The following is an 18,374-nucleotide window of genomic DNA, read 5'->3' as shown; positions in this document are numbered from 1 at the left end:
GCAAGGGATTAGCTAGCTCAGTGGTAGAGCACTGGCTTAGCATGGATGAGGCCTGCCCTGGGTTTGATCCCCAGTATCACAAAACAACAACTTTTTAGTAGCCAGATTATGTAAAAAGAAATAGAAAATATAATTTTACTAAGATATGATCTACCTTGTATCCACAGTTTCTGCATTCAAGAATTACACCTACCATTGATTGAAAAAAAAAGTCTCATCTGTACTAAACACATGCAGACTTCTTTCTTGTCATGATTTCCTGAATAATACACATAACAACTATCTAAATGGCATTAACTTGTATTAGGTTTTATAAGTCACCTAGTGATGATTTAAGTATATGGGAGGATGCTTGTAGATTATATACAAATACTGTACCCTATACAAGGGACTTGAGCATCTATATATTTTGGTGTGTTTGAGGATGCTGGAACCAATCTTCTGTCATCACTGAGGGGCAACTGTATTTTACTGCTGTTAATATATAAATATGTTTCCTCGTGTGGCACTGTACGCACTTCATAGCCACATGTAGCTGGTGGCTGCTACAGTAGTGCAGAGTGCACCTGTTGGGGGAACACCTATCCCATTAACCAGCTGTCGGCTGGCATTGAAATCTTGGTTTTGCAATTAATTAATTAATTTTTGGTGCTGGAGTTGGAATCCAGGGCCTTACACATTCTAGGCAAGTGCTTTACCCCTGAGCTACACCACTAACCCTTGGTTTTGTTTTTAATGTAAGAAAGTCACCTGTTGGTGTGAGGAGCATGCCCACTGCAACCTCATTGACTGAAGGCCCTTCTTTTTGCCTCTCCCTGCTGTGAAGTCCCAGAGTCTGCTTTTCAACCTCTTGGCTGTATGGAGCAAGCTGGCTAGCAGGCAGCTGGGAGTAGGACCTATCCATTTGTTGTCCACAGCAAGGGCACCTCTAGGACTCAGAGGATGGCCCCAGAGGGTACTGACGCTGCTGGCTTCTTGTGGTACCCAGGTTGGCAGAGCACCCTGAGCTTCTCAGCCAGGTGGCCTGTTTCAGGCCTAGCCATCAGGACTCCTCACAGGAGCAGGTGGATGATGATGTCATGAACTCAGTGTAGGTGTCACAAAGTGTGCTTCAATTTCTTGGTCTGTCAAATGGGGATAGGAACAGTGCTACAGCAAAGACCAAAATGAGATGAGGGGTCTGGAGAAGCATTATAAATTATAAAATGCAGCACAGTTTGAGGATGGTCTTCAGAAGGCAAAGGCCCTGAAGCAGGAAGCTGAGAGACTAGGGAGGGGAAGAGGTCCCTCCACCTGCACAGCCCCCATTTGCATCAGGCTCAGCAGAATGCACCACTGGAGACCAAATCCCCATGGCAGAAATGGGGCATCTTGACTATTGTGTCAGTCAGCTTCCCATCACTGTGACAAAATATCTGAAATAGAGGTTGGGGATTTAGCTTAGTGATAAGAGTGCTTGCCTAGCACGTGCAAGGCCCTGAGTTCGGTCCTCGGCCCTGAAAAAAAACAAAAACAAAAACAAAAACAAAATATCTGAGATAATCATCTTAAAAGGAGGAAAGATTTATCTTGGCTCACAGTGTCAGAGTTCAGTTGGTGGTTGCTTGTCCCCATCGTAGCACAGTACATAATGTGGGATCCCATGGCAGAGGAGGCCTGTTTACTTCATAAAGGCCAGGAAGCAAAGACCGACAGGAGGGTCTGGATCCCTATGTGCCCTTGAGGGTACACTCACAGTGACCTGATTCCCTTCCACTAGGCTTCACTTCCCAGAGACTCCATCACCTCCCAATAATGCTGAAGGCTGGTGACCAGGCCTTCAACACGTGGGCCATTATGGGGGGACTTTGGAAATCCATTCACAGAAAGATGTTTGCCTGTTACACAAAATTGTTTTAAAAATCTTTTGATTTTTATTACTTTAGTTAAAATAAATATCAAACTGTTATATTAGATGACTTATTTTGTGATTTTTTTTTTTTTTTTTCCCAAGGACATACATTTTGTCTTAGTATTCTGTGAATCAGTCAAAACAGACCAGGGCTGAAGCTTTTCTTTGCTCTTTGAAATTGGGCAAGTCAGGTAAAGTTTGAAAACTCTTGGTTCCTGTTTCCTCTGCTGCCATTGAGGTGGTGGTATGCTTTTCCATCTTTGTCTGTTAACATGGTGATTCAATGGATATTTTGAGTGTTGGACTATCTCTGAATTCCTGGGGTGACCCCATGGGGTCCTGCCATGTTGTCCTTTGAGTATAGGTTGCAGTTTTCTTGTAATGTCTTTATCTAGTTTTTGTATTAAGGTAATGTTGGCCTTATAAAGTGAATGGGGAAGTGTTCTTTCTTCTATATTCTGGAAGACATTGTTTGTTATTTCTTTCTTAAATGTTTGGTAGAATTCATCCAGTGAAACCATTGGGGCCTGGCACTTTTTGGTGTGTGTGTGTGTGTGTGTGTGTGTGTGTGTGTATGTGTGAAGGTTCTATAGATATAGGGCTAGAATTTTGGTAGTTTGTGTCTTTCAAGGATTGGTTCATTTCATCTTTAGCTGCATTATTGAGTTTATGCGCATGAAGTTCATAATTTTATCATTTTCACGTTTATGAGTTCAGTAGGGAGGTTCCTTTTTATTTTTTATTTTTCTTATAAAATATAATTTTATTTTATGTTACTCTGCTGTTACATAACAGAGCATAACATTTTCATAAGGCTTTTTTGGGACTACAGTCAATGATTAGCAACACACAATAGTGCTCCAACTCTCTAAAGAACAATCACTAGACCAACTGGACACCCTCTCACATGTGCACAAATCTGCATGGAAAAGTACTAAAGTTTTAGACTTGGACTTGTGTACTTTTATTTCCCCTTCTAGTGTATTAAGAAATGACATGCACTTTAATTTGCCAAAAGCAATGCTTGTATTCTGGCAGCAACATGCTACTTCTATTACATAGTAAAGTGAATACCAGAACTACAAAGGCAGGAGGAGTAAGTGAATTTTTATTGGGAAGGGAAATTGTCAACTTAAACAGCAGCAAATGATGAGTGAATAAGGAAACTCCCTGTTATCACAGATAGATATGACCTCCACAACATGTGATACACAGGAGGCATTTCAATTTGTGACCCCTGGCCAGGAAATGTCAAGTGCTTTCCCATTCAATCTAATATTTCTGGATTCCTACTAAAAAGGAATACAGTAAGAGTATGGGAAAGTTACTTACTGAAAGGAAACCCTCAAAGAATAAGGAAGGGAATGTTGAAATTAAGAGGTTATGTAGAACACTTTAAATTGCAATTAACTACATTTTCTTATCTTCACAGTAATACAAAACACAGTCACTTGTAGAACTGGTTCAGATTACTTAAATACTAGATACATTTTTAGTCCTCTACTAAGCATTTGGAAGTTACTTACTTATGTTTATATGAAATGAAACTATTAATACTTTTCTACAGCAGTAACTGCACACCAGGAAGGCCAAGACAAACACAAATCAAGGAATGGAGTTTTCCCAAAGCTGCAGTGTGAAAAGACTATAAACAGTTGATTCCATACACATGAATGGGATTCTTTGCTATAGGAAATCCAAGTGGAATAAGGAATGGAGATGTGTTAAAAGGTTTCTTGAGGGAAGAAGGATAATATCCTGTTTGCATTTAGTTTTCGGCCCCTTCTGCTGCATCACATTCTTCTCCTGCACTGTCTGATGTCCATAAGGTTGTCTCTAAGCAACTGCATGATGAGGGTGCTGTCCTTATATGAATCTTCATTCAGTGTATCAAGTTCTGCAATGGCCTCATCAAAAACCGTTTTAGCCAGTGTGCAGGCAAACTCTGGGTTATTAAGGATCTCATAGTAAAATACAGAAAAGTTAAGAGCCAGCCCCAGGTGGACAGGATGTGTGGGTTACATCTCTTTCTTGCTTATATCAAATGCCTTTTGGTAAGCTCTTTGGGAATTATCTATGGTTTGTTTCCGATCATCACCACATGCAACCGGAAGTAATCTCCCTTCATTTTCAGATAGAAGACCTTACTCTCTGGATTAGTTGCATTGGCTATTAAATACTTATCCAACAATTCCAGGACCGTGGAGCAAATGGACCTCAGCTCCGACTCCACTTTCTCCCGGTAGTCCTTAATCAGCTGCAACTTCTTGTCCGAGGTGTCGGTCTTCTGCTCGTTGCTCGAGATGACCCTCCAGGCGGACCTGCGGCCCCCGACCACATTCTTGTAGGCCACCGAGAGCAGGTTGCGCTCCTCCTCGTTGGACAGCTCGGCGCCCTGCTCGGTCACGACCTTCATGCAGGTGGCCATGTCGTCATAGCGCTCGGCCTGCTCGGCCAGCTTGGCCTTCTGGATTAGCTCGGTCTTCTCCATGGCGTGGGGGCCGGGGTCGGGGCTGGGGCCGGGGCGAGCGAGGGCAAGCGCCGACCTGGATAGGGAGCCCTCCTCCTCCAGAGCTTCTCGTCTCCACGGCCGCTATTCGAGTCTCCTTTTTATTTCTGATTTTGGTAATTTATGTCTTATCTCTCTCTCTCTTTTGACCAATTTGCCTAGAGGGTTATTGATTTTACTGAACAAAACAAACAAAACAAAACAAAATAAAACTAAAAAAACTCCCTCCCTGAAAAGAACCAACTCTGGGTTTGACCTTTTTTTTTTTCTCTATATTTTTTTCTTTTTCAGTTGGATTGGTATTTGCTCTTCTCTTTTTAATTTTTCCCTCCTGCCTGCTTTGGGTTTAACTTCTCTTTCTCTAATTTCTTTTCTTTTTCGGGGCTGGGGGCCAGTAGGTAACTGGGAAATGAACTCAGGGGCACTTACCATTGATCCACATCCCAGCCCTGTTTTGTTTCTTATTTAGAGACAGGGTCTCACTGAGTTGCTGAGCACCTCCCTTTTTCTGAGGCTGGCTTCGAACTCACTATCTCCTGCCTCAGCCTCCCTAGCTGCTGGGATTGCCTGCGTGGGCCACTGAACCCAGACCTCTCTAATTTCTTAGGGACAAAGTTTATATTGCTGATTTGAGTTACTTCTTTATTAATATAAACTGTTCCCTCTCAGCCTGGCTTGAACTGCAGCCCATGGTTTCTGATATATTGCATTTTCATTCAATTCTAAAAATTTTCTTTGAAAATTCTTGTTGGTCTCATTATGTATTTAAACAGATATCTTTGTGTAACTGGTTTCTCATTTAATTCTGTTGTAGATTGAGAACTTCTTTTGTATTCTTTCTATTCTTTTAAATTTAAGATGTACTTTGTGACTGAGAATGAAGTCTGTGTTGGTGAATGTCCCACATGCTCTTGAGAAGAATATGCAGTTGCTGTATTACGGGGTAGACTGTCAAGGTCAATTTAATCCAGTGCCATTGTTTTTTCTCATTTTCGGTCTACTTATTTATTACTGAGAGAGGAGTGTCGGTTGTTAACAAGAATTATGAGATCTGTCTATTGCACCTGCTAATGCTGTGAAATTTTTAACTTAAAAAAATTTTTTTTAAGGAGATAGGATGTTGTTATGTTGTCCAGATTGGCCTTGAACTCCAGGGCTCAAGTGATTCTTGTACCTCAGCCCCCTGAGTAACCGGGACTGCAGGTGTGTGCCACTGTGCCCTGCTTGCTGCCTGTTTAGGCTTCGTGTATCTTTAATCTGAAAAGTGGGCAAACCTCCCTGGATTGTGTGTGGACTTATTCACGTAGTAGTAATGGCTAACATCAATCAAGCTTCGAATGTGTCAGACACCTTGCCATATACTTTCCTGGTGTTGTCTGTCTGATTCCCTTGACAGTCTCATATGAAGGTTCTGCTGTCATTCCCACTTCGGATAGGAAGAGCTCATGAGGTTTGCCCAGGGTTGCCTGCCAGGGTGCTATGTTTCATATCCATTCTGTCCTGAGCCTCACTAAAGCCCCTTGCTGGGGTTTGGCATACTGTTAACTTCCCAGTGAAGGTTGCTGACTTTTTGTTGTGGTCTCCAACCTGCAATATGTACTTGGGTAAATGTGTGCAGTAACACTAACCTGCTAGTTTCTGTCTTGGGCCCTGGAAGGTGCATTACAGAAAGGGGGTCTGAAGCTCACAATGCAGCAGTGGGGCTGAGAAGAGGCCACCCAAGGTAGAGGGGATCAGGGCCCTCTGTGGTTCCTTTCCAGGAAAGGGGCCCATATGCGCCCTAGATAAGGTGACAAAAGCATGAGCCAATAACTCCTCTTTGCACCTGGTCTGGATATGTTTGATGAATGAAGAATTAATGAACCGAAGAATTAGTATCTCTAACTTCCTGAAAGGAGTTATGGATTTGTGGGGTTTGGTGCATCTTCAACTAGATTTTGTTGTTGTTGTTGCTTTTAATTTTTTGTGGTGCTTGGGATCAAACCATCAATACCACAGGACACACTAATACTGCAAAATATGCCTTAGGGGTCACAGCTTCTTTTGCCTCTTTATGCTAGGCAAGTACTCTGCCACCGACCTACACCCACAGGCCTAAAACTTTGAATTTAATGTGGTGTTGGGGCCATTCTTTTTTGTTTGTTTCTTTCTTTCTTTTATGGTGGGATTCAGGAACACCTCAAAACCACCCAGAACCATCCACAGCTGACTGGTACTGTTGGAGATTGCTGTTACATTGTGATGTTCTAACAAGCTGCCTTAAACCTCCTGTCTTACCATAGTCTCCACTGTCCAGGGCTTGCTTGCCCTCAAATTCTAGCATTGTGTCCGCATGCCTGAGGTCATTGTTTTCTCTCTGGCTCTTGCTTTAGGATGTGTCTTCTCAGGAGGATGCCCCCTAGAAAGTGAGAAAGGTGACATGTGTGTCTAGTTAAGGTGAACAAACAGATAAAGGGGATGGATTGGCTTTGGTGCCAGAGCACCAAGGGGGCACCCTGCACTTCGCACCTATTCTTGCCTCTGTCCAGAACGTAATCCTGGGTGGCAGGTCTCAGCACTCCATTTCAGTGTGGGGAAACTTGAACTCATATGGGTAGTGGGTGGTCCCTTCATGGAGTAGGGATGGGGTGGAGCCCTGCCCCCAGACCAGACTGTAGGTGCCAAAACCCAGAGTCCTTCCTTAGCCAGGTGACCCCCAGTGTAGAAAAAAGGGTCTTGGGGTTGTCTTAATATCAAACATCTTCCTTCTACTCCTAGCAGAATGTAAGCCCAGAGGAAAAAGACTCTGGCACATTCATTCTCATGTCTCTGTGCCAGACACAGGGCTTGAACCTAAAGTTGCCCTGTAAACATGACCCGAACCTGCTGACACGACAGCGGCTTGACATGACATGACAATGGTAGAGGTGCTTGTGTAGCTTGAGGAGAGGCAGAAGAGGCAGTGACTCCAAAGTCACATTTTGCAGTATTGATGGGTCCTGCTTGAGGCCCCTGTCCCCTTTCTGGGCAGCCCCCACCTTCCTCCTGTCCTTTGATGTATATGACACATGTAACAAAGTGGTCAGTTGTTTGCATGAGATCAATCAAAGCGACTTTGACTCTCCTGGGGCACTGCTGTTTGTTTGGATGTCACAATGTGGCTTGTACCTTAGGTGCTATTGACCCACTGCAAATAATTCCCTGACAGCAGGACATTGCTCTGAAGAGTTCCCAGGGCCCTCAATTAAGTGAAATTGATATGAACCTCTTTCTTACCAACCTGGGGGGTTTCCATCGCTGAGCCTATTCATCAGTGACCTGGGTGACCTGAGTTATTCCTGAAGCTCACCTGACATTTCCTCCTGGCTCTGGTAGGTCACTCCTCTCCTTTATTCAACCTCTGATGTCCCTGCAGCTTGTGACCTTGAAGGAGAGTTACTGGGTAGTAGAAAGCTGGTACTTGTGCTGCTCGAATGAGGGGGCCTCTGACGCTCGCTGAAAGGCAGAGTTGTGGCTCTGCTCACATCAGACATGAATTTTCTCTCTGCTGATCCAATTTCAGGAGGGAGGTCCACCCTTCAGAGTGGAGTTTGGGAAGTGACAGTAATGAAGAAAGGACCTTAGTGTCTCCCCTCTTCCTGAATTCCATTCTGAACCATTAGTCATTCTTTCCTGCTAAGCAGGTGCTTCTCTTGGCAACATGAGGTCTCAAGGTAACCCAGGTTACCAGATGGAGTTTCTCTTCCTTCTGGGGGCAGATTGACCAGGGGCATGGGACCTGGGTGGAGGTGGGAGAGGTGGAGCCATATGCTAGTTTTGATCAGTTTGACCCTAATTGGAAAACTTGGGCAGATGTCAGTAGTTACGGGGTTAACCATATTAGTTGAGTGCCTTAGTTTTCCTCCTTTATTTTTGTTCTCACAAAAGTCAAAAGAAGCCTATTTCTGGACTGGGGTTGTGGCTCAGTGGTAGAGTGCTTACCTAGCATGTGTGAGGCTCTGAATTCAATCCCCAGCACCAACATTAAAAGGAAAAAAAAAAAGAAGCCTATTTCTCCTTGTTCATTTCATCTTTTGTGAGTGCTTGGGACCAAGAAATACTGACTTTGGTTGCTGGGGTGGGACCAGGGCCTCTCTTAGCTGTGGAGACCCACATCTTATGTGGGTCTGGCTAAGGCTGGCTCTGCCCCTACCTGACTGGGTTTGGGGGACTTCTCCAAGCCTCTGCCTCTCTTATCTGCAGTGGGAATGTAAACAATAGAACTTTTCTTTTAGGGTGTTTGTGGATTGCAAGAAATAAGGTATGTGCTCAGCTTAGTGACACGGACTGGGTCATTTTGTTGATCTTTGATCCCCCCCAGAGTAAGTAAGGGTCTCCTTTGTGGAAACTCAGCATTTGATTAACGACATTGAATTGGATTCTTTACAACTTCTTAAAGATTGCAAGGGAACAATTCTCCCCAGGGCCTGTGGGGGAAAGGGGGAGAGTTCCTATTTCTCCTACTGCTGAGGTGGGAGGGGTGGGAGGTTCCTTTGCCCTGGAGATACCCTTGTACCCCTCTCCTGTCCCGTTATCCTTTTCCCTCTGTTGTTCCTCAGGCTGCCACCACTGAGGAACTGAAGCCTTCCCACGGTCTGCTGGACCCATGTCCGGCTCTCTGGGCTTAGTGTCCCCAGGTCTTTCCTGCTGTTCCCTTTCACCTGCTGGGCGGGACTCTGCCCTGGAACTCTGCACTCTCCCCTCATTTCTCTTAGGCTTGGGTAAGAGCAGTCTGGTTCTGTGGCTCAGGGTCATGGCCCTGTAAATGCCAGGGGGCATGGGGCCCAGTGCTCAGGGCATAGACCCAGGCCTCTGGCACCGCAGGCTCTGTTAGGCAACCTTGTGCCAACCAGGTGAGCTGGTTGTCCTGGCACAGGTGTACTTTCTCTCAGCTGCCACCAGCTCCTTGGGTGTCTGAGAAGCTGCCGTGATAGCCAGAGCACGCTGTGTGCCCAGCTGGAGCCTGGCATAGTTAATCAGCCACCAGGAGCTGAGGGCATCCGCAAGGGTCCACCTGGGAGGCAACAATGCCTGGAACCCTGTGCAAGCTGCTTCCCTCAGTTTACTTCTGTGAAAGGAGGAGGAGAATGGGAGAGAACACCTTTCCTCTCTCTCTGCTTAGTAAGAAGTGACTGCAGGCCCCTGCAGATCTTCTCTGTGGGGACAGGTTTTCACCAAAGGGTGGGAAACTAGAAGAATAGAGAGTTTAGAAGAACAGTGGCCCCTTAGAGAACTCACCTTTAAAGTGCATTCAAGCTAATGAATCTTCATCTACAGAATTATTAAGTAAACTTCTGTGGAATTTTTTTTATGGTGCTGGTGATGAACACAGGACCTTGCATGTACAGGCAAGCACTCTACCCCTGAGCTGCACCACTGACCTGAGCTGTAGTTTTGTGATGCACATCTGTAATCCTAGTGACTCAGGATGCTGAGGCAGGCAGATTGAAAGTTTGAGGCCAGCCTGGGCAACTTGGTAAGATCTGGTCTCAAAAAATTGAAAAAGAACTGGGAGGTGGCTCAGTGATAGCATGCCCTGGTTCCATCCTCAGTACCGCCAATGGCCACTCATGTTGGTTTCGAGCTGCTCTGCCTGTAATGATTCAGAGGGTAGGTCCAGGTCTTTTAGGATGTTCAAGCCCAGGACATAGACCCCATTTGTCTGTCTGTGGGGAGCTGCAGGGAGGCCAGGGCATGGCGATTCCTCATGTGTGGAGGGGACAAATGGGGAGAGTGGCGTTGGCAGGGGAGGGTGGGCAGTGGGCTTCATAGTGGAGCTGGGTCCTCAGGACTCTTAGCCCTAGGCACCTCCCTGCATCCCTGCTGCTCCTCCTAAGCCACCTGCTGCCCAGCTGCACACCTAGGCATAGACAGGCCTTAATCAAGAACTTAAGGTGGCCTTGAAGAGCTTTAGGCCCTGTGATTAAGCAACCTTGGGAGCCCCTCCCACCCCTTGCTCCAGCCATCCCACCCTGTCAATACATAATTTCTCAGCCCCAAAATGGGTATTTATGAAGCACAGTGTCTGGGTGACTGGTGAATCCAGGTCCTGTGGCCTTGAAAGACGCTACCCATGTCCAGAGGGATTTACTCATTGTTACTGCCTGCCTGGTTGTCTACCTGCTTGCAGAATCCCCACAGAGGCTGCTCTGGCAATTCTTACCTCCTTCCAAAGCCAGACTGGAGCAGACCATAAGGCAACTGAACTCACGAGTCCCTTAGAAATGACTTAGCTCTCAAATTTTATTGATGATGAACTGAGGGCCACTGTTCACCAAAAATTTACTCTTTGCACCAGTGGGGTGGGCTGATATTGATTAAAAAAATTTTTTTTTTTTTAGTTGTAGATGGACACAGTTATCTTTATTTTTTTTAATGTGGTGCTGAGGATTGAACCCAGTGCCTCACACATGCTAGGCAAGCACTCTACTGCTGATCTACATGCTTCCTGATACTGATTTTTATTATCAACTAAAGAATAGTCCATCCAGATGTGGTGGTGCATGCCTGTAATCCCACTGATTTGAGAGGCTGAGGTGGGAAGATGGCAAGTTCAAAGCCAGCCTGGGCAACTTAGTGAGACCCTGTCTTCAAAAATAAAATAAAACAAAGAACTGGGGATATAGCTTAATGGCAGAGCACTCTGGGTTGTTGTCTCCAGTAACTAACACACACACACACACACACACACACAGTTGAGGAGTTAATACAACATAGGGGTAATGATTAAGTAATTGTGATGGGTATACAATAAAGACATAAAAGAGGGTGTCGTGGGTGAGAGGTAGGGGAATCTTCAGCTGGGTATTGAGGGATGGGTAGGAATTTGTGAATGGGGTACAGAGGGACAGAGGACATTCCAGGCATGTGCAGAAGCCATTGTGAAAGCCACTGTGAAAGCCATGGGTGATTGGGGTGGCATGTGAGATTGGGCAGGCTGTGGAAGGTCTGCTCTGTGAGGAGGCATCAATCTACCTTGTGGTAGGTGCTGCAATGTGGGAGCCATGTGAAGGTGAGGAGGCCTGAATGGGGGTGGCCTTCAGGGGTGAGACTCCATCAGGGAAGGCTCTGGGGGAAAGAGAGGAGGCCACTGAGAATACATTCTGTCCTGAAATAAAACATCATCCACATAGACATTATGGGGAAAGGTCTTGATGAACTTGACCATTACTTTACTATTTAGTATGATTTTTATTTTGAATTGCATGTGGAAAGACATCATGATCTTTTCAGTTCTTTGGGCCTAAATAAGGAAAAGTTTAGAAAAGAATGCTTCATCTTAAAAAACAAACAAACAAACCAGAAATCAGTATTGAAAGTATCTTACTATTCCCTTTTGCTTCTATATCTGAGTGTCTCCCTGCAGGGGATTTTGCTACCAGGGGACATTTGGTTGTTACATGGGATAGGAGCTGCTGTCATCTGGTGGGTAGAGACTGGGAGTAGGGGTAGGGGACTGCCAAGTATCCCGGAATGCACAGTGCAGCCCCCTAACCACCAATGACCTGGCCCCAAATGCCAATGAAGCCCTGCTTCCAGAGGCAACCAGTATCATGAATTTAGTACATTGTGTTCTGATCTTTTTTTGAAGCACATACACAGAAAGAATATTTAATACCATATTGTGTTGTTTTCTAAAAATTCTAAAAAATTTGTATCTACGCTGTGAATGCTGCAACTTGCTCTTTGCATTTGACTTTATGCTTTTGAGAAATAACATGCTGTCACATAGAACTGTAACCTATTTAACTTCTGTGACTTAGCTACTTTATATATGGGTCATATTTTGTTTCTCCATTCTTCCACTGATGGGCACTAAGATTATTTTTATAATAATAATAATTATTATTTTTGTGGTACTGAGAATGGAACCCAGGGCCTACCACTGAGCCACACCCCTCACCTACCTAGTTTGTCTCTAATTGTTCCTGGTCATTTTTGCTGCAAGCTGGCAGAAACATACTCATGCTCTTTGTGCTGTGTGTGGAATTACTGCGATGTGGGGACATGCCTCTGTGGTTTGAAAGACCCCTCTCATACCCTCAACAAGACTTGAAGTGGACCCTCAATAAGTGTCCATTCCCCCCCGGCCAACCACGCGTACTGGGGATTGAATCCAGTGCTTTGCTCATGCTAGGCAAGTGTTCTACCACTAAGCCACATCCCCAGCACTTTTTTTCTTTTCTTTTAAATTTTATTTGAGAGAGTCTTGCTAAATTGCTGAGGGTCTTGCTAAGTTGCTGAGACTGGCCTCAAGCTTGTAATCCTCCTGCCTCCTGATTAGCTGGGATTAGAGGTATGCACACATTACTATTGTTTTAATTTCCTTTTACTTGATGTTTAGTAAGGTTGAGCATCTCTCCTCATGTATTTGGGCATTCGAGTTTTTCTGGGCCCTCTGAGAGCCCTCATGTTGGAGGGTCCAGGTACCATCTAGTTCTGGTGTCACTTCCTTTGAGGAAGCCGGATGCCCAGCTTCAGAACCATTGATCTCTTCATCCAGCATCCATGCATACCTCTGCGGCTGCCAGGCTGGCTGCCCTCCCGACAGGGCATGACACAGTTGATTAGGTTTTGGCTTTTTATCTTGTTTTATGAGACCGCAGCGTGGTAACCTTGGCTGGGCTTGGATGTTCCTGAGCCTCCCAGTGTGTTCCCAGAGGATAACTTTGTCTGAGTTCTGGGGGCTCTTAGGTCCTGGCAGTCTCTGGGCGGTGCTGGGCGGGCCTCCTACAGACGCCGGCTCTGTCCCTGCAGGCAGACCTCTGCGTTATGACCTGGCTGCTGGGCTACGTGAACCCTGGGATTCCAGCTTCGTGGCGGCCATCCTCACCATTGCTTTCAATCCGCTCTTCTGGAACGTGGTAAGTACCTTGTGCCTGACCCTGTTCAGCTAGGTGAATCTTACATGGTAGATCACTGCTGTTCAGGCAGATGGATAGCTGGATGGCTCTGCTCTGCCCTCCTGTATCTTTTGCCATCCTCTACCAATGGTTAGCACCCTGTGAAGGTACACTGTGGGAAGTTCCTTGCCTTGTGGGCCCAAGCACATCTCAACACCAGCAGGCCTGCCCTGGGCTGACATCAGGGTGGTCAAGGGCAGGGGGACTGGCCCTCTCAGTGCCACAGGAACCTGCAGCAGAGAACTGCCTGGTGGTAGGGCTTCATGTGCACCCTGCCTCTCACTAGTAGCCATCTTATTCATGAGTTGTTTGCTGGGGCTGTTGGGATCTCTTCCCTCTCTGCCCTGTCTCACCATAAAGCCATTTTCTTGTGAATCCCCCTCCTCCAGGTATGTTCTGTAACCATTATTGTTGTTCCTATATGTGGCTTTCTGTAAAGTAGCTTGTGCGGCTGGGGTGGAGGTATGATGGGTGGTAAGGACAGCTGACAGGGACTGAAATCAGAAGACAGAGCTGCACCCTATTCATTTGTGGGCACAAGGGGACACGTTTGGATTCCTGAGGGCTCTGTAGCCAGGCCAGGGCTGTGTAGGCAGTGGTTTGTGGGCCCTCAGAGGAAGCTGTGGGTGGGGCAGGCCATTGGCTCTTGCAGCTCTTGTGCTCTGCTGCCTGGCATGGCCCGAGCTGGTGGTCCCAGGGCTTATCCAGCTCTCAGCTCGCTGATGCAGAGCTGTGGACGCTCTGTGATCACCCTTGAGGCTAATCTGAAGAAGGCCAAGGTCCACGTCAGCAACACACTGTTCCCAGTTGTTTTCATTTAAGGTGAGCCTTTGGTCCCAGGGCACAGCACGACATGTTTTGTATCTGGTTTATGACTTGGGCCTTTTCTCCATCTGGGGAGAGTGGCAGTGCGTAGGGGTAGGGCCAATCATCTTAGAGTGGCCACATTCTGAATGTGCTGTCCCTGTTGGTCCTGAACACACTGACCCTGCTTCAGGAGGGGGCTTTAGGGAGGGAGGTCTGGAGTTGGGACCAAGGCCAGTAAAAAGAATGTGAGTTCCTCTTATTTTTGAGAAGCCTTGGCCTCTGAGTGTGTGGCAGATGTGCCAGAGTTTGGTCCTGATCTCCTGACGTGGCTTCCCAGCAAGGGTGGGTGTCTGTGGGGCCAGGCACTCTCAGCCTCATCTCTGCTGTCTTCTCTCCCTTCTGTGCTTGCTCTCCACCTGTGCACACAGGACCAGCACTCCCAAGTGTGAGACACTGGAGGGTAAAGATGTTGACATTAGGCTTCAGGCTGTGAGAACTGTGAGAGAAGACGTTTTGGTTGTTTTTTGCTAGTATGTTTGTGTCGATTTGATACAGCAGGTACAGGAAATGAATGCAGGGTATTCAGTAGGCTGTTGATCCCACCTAAAAGATACCTTAGCTCTAAGTAACTGGGAGCAGGGTATATGTGGGTGTGGGTGTGGGTGTGTGGGTGGGTGTGTGCATGCTCCTTCCTGTCCACAGGCCTCTCCCTGCAGAAGACTGCTGGGCTCTAACAGCTGACTGGCATCCCTGTCCTCTGACTCCTGCAGGTCTGACTGTCCAGCAGTTGTTTGAGTGTGTGCTGCTCTCCTTATCCTGGGGACTTGGGAAGCTGAATGTACACTGGGTCTTGTGGGGTACTTCTATCCGTGCATAAGACCCCTTTGGTCATTTTCTGCTGGCCCTTCCAACTGTGCTTTGGCACACTTCCTTCTAAAGCTGTGTCATGGCCCACAGGGACATCCAACATGGCCAGGAGTCAAGGTGCATTAAGGTTTGGGGACAGGCAGTTTGTTGACTATGTGTTTGTCATAGGTGGGTTTTTTTTTTTTTTTGTCATACATTTTTTGATTTGATTCGTTTTTTAAGTTTTTGAAAAAATTATTCACTGGAACAGCTTGTGGCCATTAGAAAGAACAAACTCTTCAGAGTTGTTTCAGAATGAGAAAAGTGACATAATGTTGCAGTTCAGTGGCTGCTCCCCTGGGAGAACCATAGGAATGAAATCCGGGAGGCAAGAGGAGCTGGATGAGCTGGGCACAGTGGCACATGCCTGTAATCCCAGCAGCTCAGAAGGAGGATCACAAGTTCAAAGCTAACCTCAGCCACTTAGCAGGGTCTCTAAATATTTTATTTAAAATTTACTTAAAATATTTAGAGACCCTGTCTCTAAATAAAATATAAAAAAGGGATAGGGATGTGCTCAGAGGTTAAGCACCCCTGGGTTCAATCCCCAGTACCAGAAAAAACAAAAACAAAAACAAAACACAAAGAGGAGCTAGGATGGAGCTGGAGCCTGTCTCTGATGTGGTGAGGATGTGAAAACCCACCATGAGAACAAAAAAGTCGTGGCTATGAAAGCACAGGAAGAATTTTATTTGTTTATTTTGTGGTGCTGGGACTGGAACCCAGGGCCTCATGCTTATTAGGTATGCACTCTACCACTAAGCCTCCAGCCTTAAAAACAGTTCTTGAATTTTAGTAACTGCCAATATTCAGCAGTTCTTACCATACTCAGACATTGTACTTGGTGCATTTCATGTGGTATTTCAATGCATTTCACAGTACTGCTGTTATTATCCTCTTTGGAATGTGGGATTTGAGGAGTATATGTGTCCCATTTTTTGTTGTATAACAAAATACCAGAGACTGGGGTACTTTATAAGGAGGTTTATTTGACTCACAATTTTCATGGCCGGAGGTCATGGTGTCAGCATCCTGCTGAGTAGCCATTGGGCTACATCACAACATGGTAAAGCAGAAAGGGAAATGACTGGGGTGCGAAGAAGCCAAGTGTGAGGAGTGGCCTTACTTTTACACCTTGCTCGTAAGAGAACTAACCTGATTCCTGTGTGAGCTCCATCAGTCTCTTCTCAGGGCATTCCCCTGATGACCTGGGACCTGCGCAATACTCAAGGCCTCCTACCTCCGGGAGGGGTGGTCAGTTCGTTGCATGGCAGGGAGCCCCTCTGCCCTTAACTGCTCCCTCAGTCATGCTGGTCCCAGTCTCTGTCGTTCTCATTCATGGCTTCCTGAAGCCTGTGCCATCATGGCCTGTAGTAACCTTTATCAGGTGTCACCTCCTCTCCGCCTGCCCTCTCTGGGTCAGGGTTGCTGACTTTTGGGTCTACCCATGCACTGTAGGATGTTCAGAGTGTGCCTGGTTTTTGTCCACTAAGGGTCAGTAGCACTGCCTCCAGACAGTGCCAGGTGTTCTTCCAGGACACAGTGGCCCAGGTGATCTAAATGCCTACCATATAAGTCTCTTGGGACAGTTGCCATGCCTGGTGCCACAGTTTATTCCTCACCAACCCCTAAGAGTGTCTCAAAGTTCTTGCTGTACCTCCAGTCCCCACTTGGTATGTGCTGTGCTCTGGGTGGCAACTGCTGCCTGACCTTCTGAGTCAGGGAGGGCCCTGCACCTGCCTATCCTGCAGCCAGCACTGTGCCTGGCATAGCCAGTGCTCAGGCAGTGTTATTGACTTCATGAACCTATATTGGACTTTTAACCAGGAGGGAGTCAAGGTGTCCCTCTGGCATCTTGTGGACAAGGTCTATCTCCATTTGGGACATTTGCATGTGCACACCCTGGCTTTGCAGAAAGAGTTGGGATCGCAGGGAAGTGAAGCACAGAAGCAATTTGTACAAACGCAGTCCTGGCACCCAGGAGAGTAAGGTAGGCTGCTCTACTAGCCCCACCTCCCGAGCTCCACCCTGTATCAGAACCCCTGGGAGCCAGCACCTGGGATCTGAATAGTGGTTTTGCACTCTCCTATTGTTTGTAAGAGTAAATCGCACATATTTTGGTATCTTAATTATTATCTGAGGCAGATTGCTTACCACAAACATCAAAGCCAATGGAGACATAGCATATTTGGACACCAAGGTGAACTGAGATGGAGATTTGGAGAGGGCAGCCCTGGGTGTAATTTCCCTACTATATTAGGACCCCCAGGGAAGTGAAAGGGGTGCTGTTAAAGAATCCTGCCTGGGCTGCGGTGTGGGTATGAAGAAGGACCAGAGGTTTTCTTCTAGCTGTGGGATGTGCTTTCAGATATGCTTGCTTGTTGCCCCTCCATACCCAGCTTGGTCCCCTCCTGGTGGACCAGCCCCTGCCTTGCAGCTCCCTCTGTCCCACCATGCCCCCACCTTAACCTCCTTTGAGGGGTGGGGAGTGTAGAGGCTGCTTCTTCATGTGCTCACAGGGGGAAGTATTGAATGACTTGGCTGCCGTAGATGTCCCAGCCTTGGCCCTGCAGATGATGCCCTGTGGGGCTGTTGGGCCTTGTGCATGCTTCAGGATGGCCAGCATGTCCGCTGGCCAGGGATGCTCCAGAGAGCAGCCCAAGAGTTTCTGCATCCGCAGAGCCCCCTCAGTCCTGAGCCGACCGGGACCCCTGGCAGCCCTTGCTGGAGAGCTAAGTTTGGAGGAGGTGGCCTTTTCCTCCGGGAGGGTTTGGAGCTCACTGTGCTGGGTTGATGGCTGGGCACAGGGTCTCCACAGTGGGATGTCTGACTCCCCTGCCCCTGATTCCTGTGGTCCTGGGCAGGTAGCTTTGGGGGGGGAGGGTGGGGCGCGGAGCTTTGGGGTGGCTGAACAGTAGGTGGCACATAGGCAAAGGGAGGTATTCTTTTCCTGGTTCCTAGGAGTGGGGAGGAGGTTGAAAGCAGGGATAAGAAGGTGACTGCAGGGAGAAGGTGACTTTGATGGAAGAGGAGGGTCACAGTGATAGAAGAGGAGGTGACAACAGGGAGAAGGAGGTGCTCCTTATGGCCCTGTCTGCCCTCCTGCTTGCCTTGACCCCCAACCCCCCATTTCACCTTCATTGTGCCTTTGCTGCTGCTGCCTAGTTTCTGACTCCAGACCCCCGCCTGCAACTCTGTGGGCTCATTTCTGGGTGCCTGAGGGATCCTACCAGATGCAGAGAAGCTACCCCTGTGGATGCTATGGGTTTCAGCCCAAAGACCTTTTGTTCACATTCCTCTCTTGACATTGCTTTCTCCATTGTAAAGGGAGAATCCTCTG

The 18,374-nt window shown here is 47.0% G+C and overlaps 1 protein-coding gene and 1 pseudogene across 1 annotated transcript in view; one reads left to right on the top strand and one right to left on the bottom strand.

Moving 5' to 3' along the window:
* Window positions 1-2,680: 2,680 nt before the first annotated feature.
* LOC124980750 (14-3-3 protein theta-like) lies at window positions 2,681-4,504 on the bottom strand (annotated as a pseudogene).
* Window positions 4,505-13,175: 8,671 nt separating this feature from the next.
* Pemt (phosphatidylethanolamine N-methyltransferase) overlaps window positions 13,176-18,374 on the top strand; it is a 69,516-nt gene continuing 64,317 nt past the window's right edge. The window contains 2 exon segments of the mRNA XM_047546633.1: window positions 13,176-13,218; window positions 13,221-13,282. Of these exon segments, the coding sequence (XP_047402589.1) occupies window positions 13,191-13,218; window positions 13,221-13,282 (90 nt within the window). The 5' untranslated portion in view covers window positions 13,176-13,190.

Source organism: Sciurus carolinensis, chromosome 3, assembly GCF_902686445.1.
Source record: "Sciurus carolinensis chromosome 3, mSciCar1.2, whole genome shotgun sequence".
In the NCBI taxonomy this organism is placed as follows: domain Eukaryota; kingdom Metazoa; phylum Chordata; class Mammalia; order Rodentia; family Sciuridae; genus Sciurus; species Sciurus carolinensis.
The sequence above is the reverse complement of the archived record's forward strand: the minus strand, read 5'-3'. Positions and strand labels throughout refer to the sequence as shown.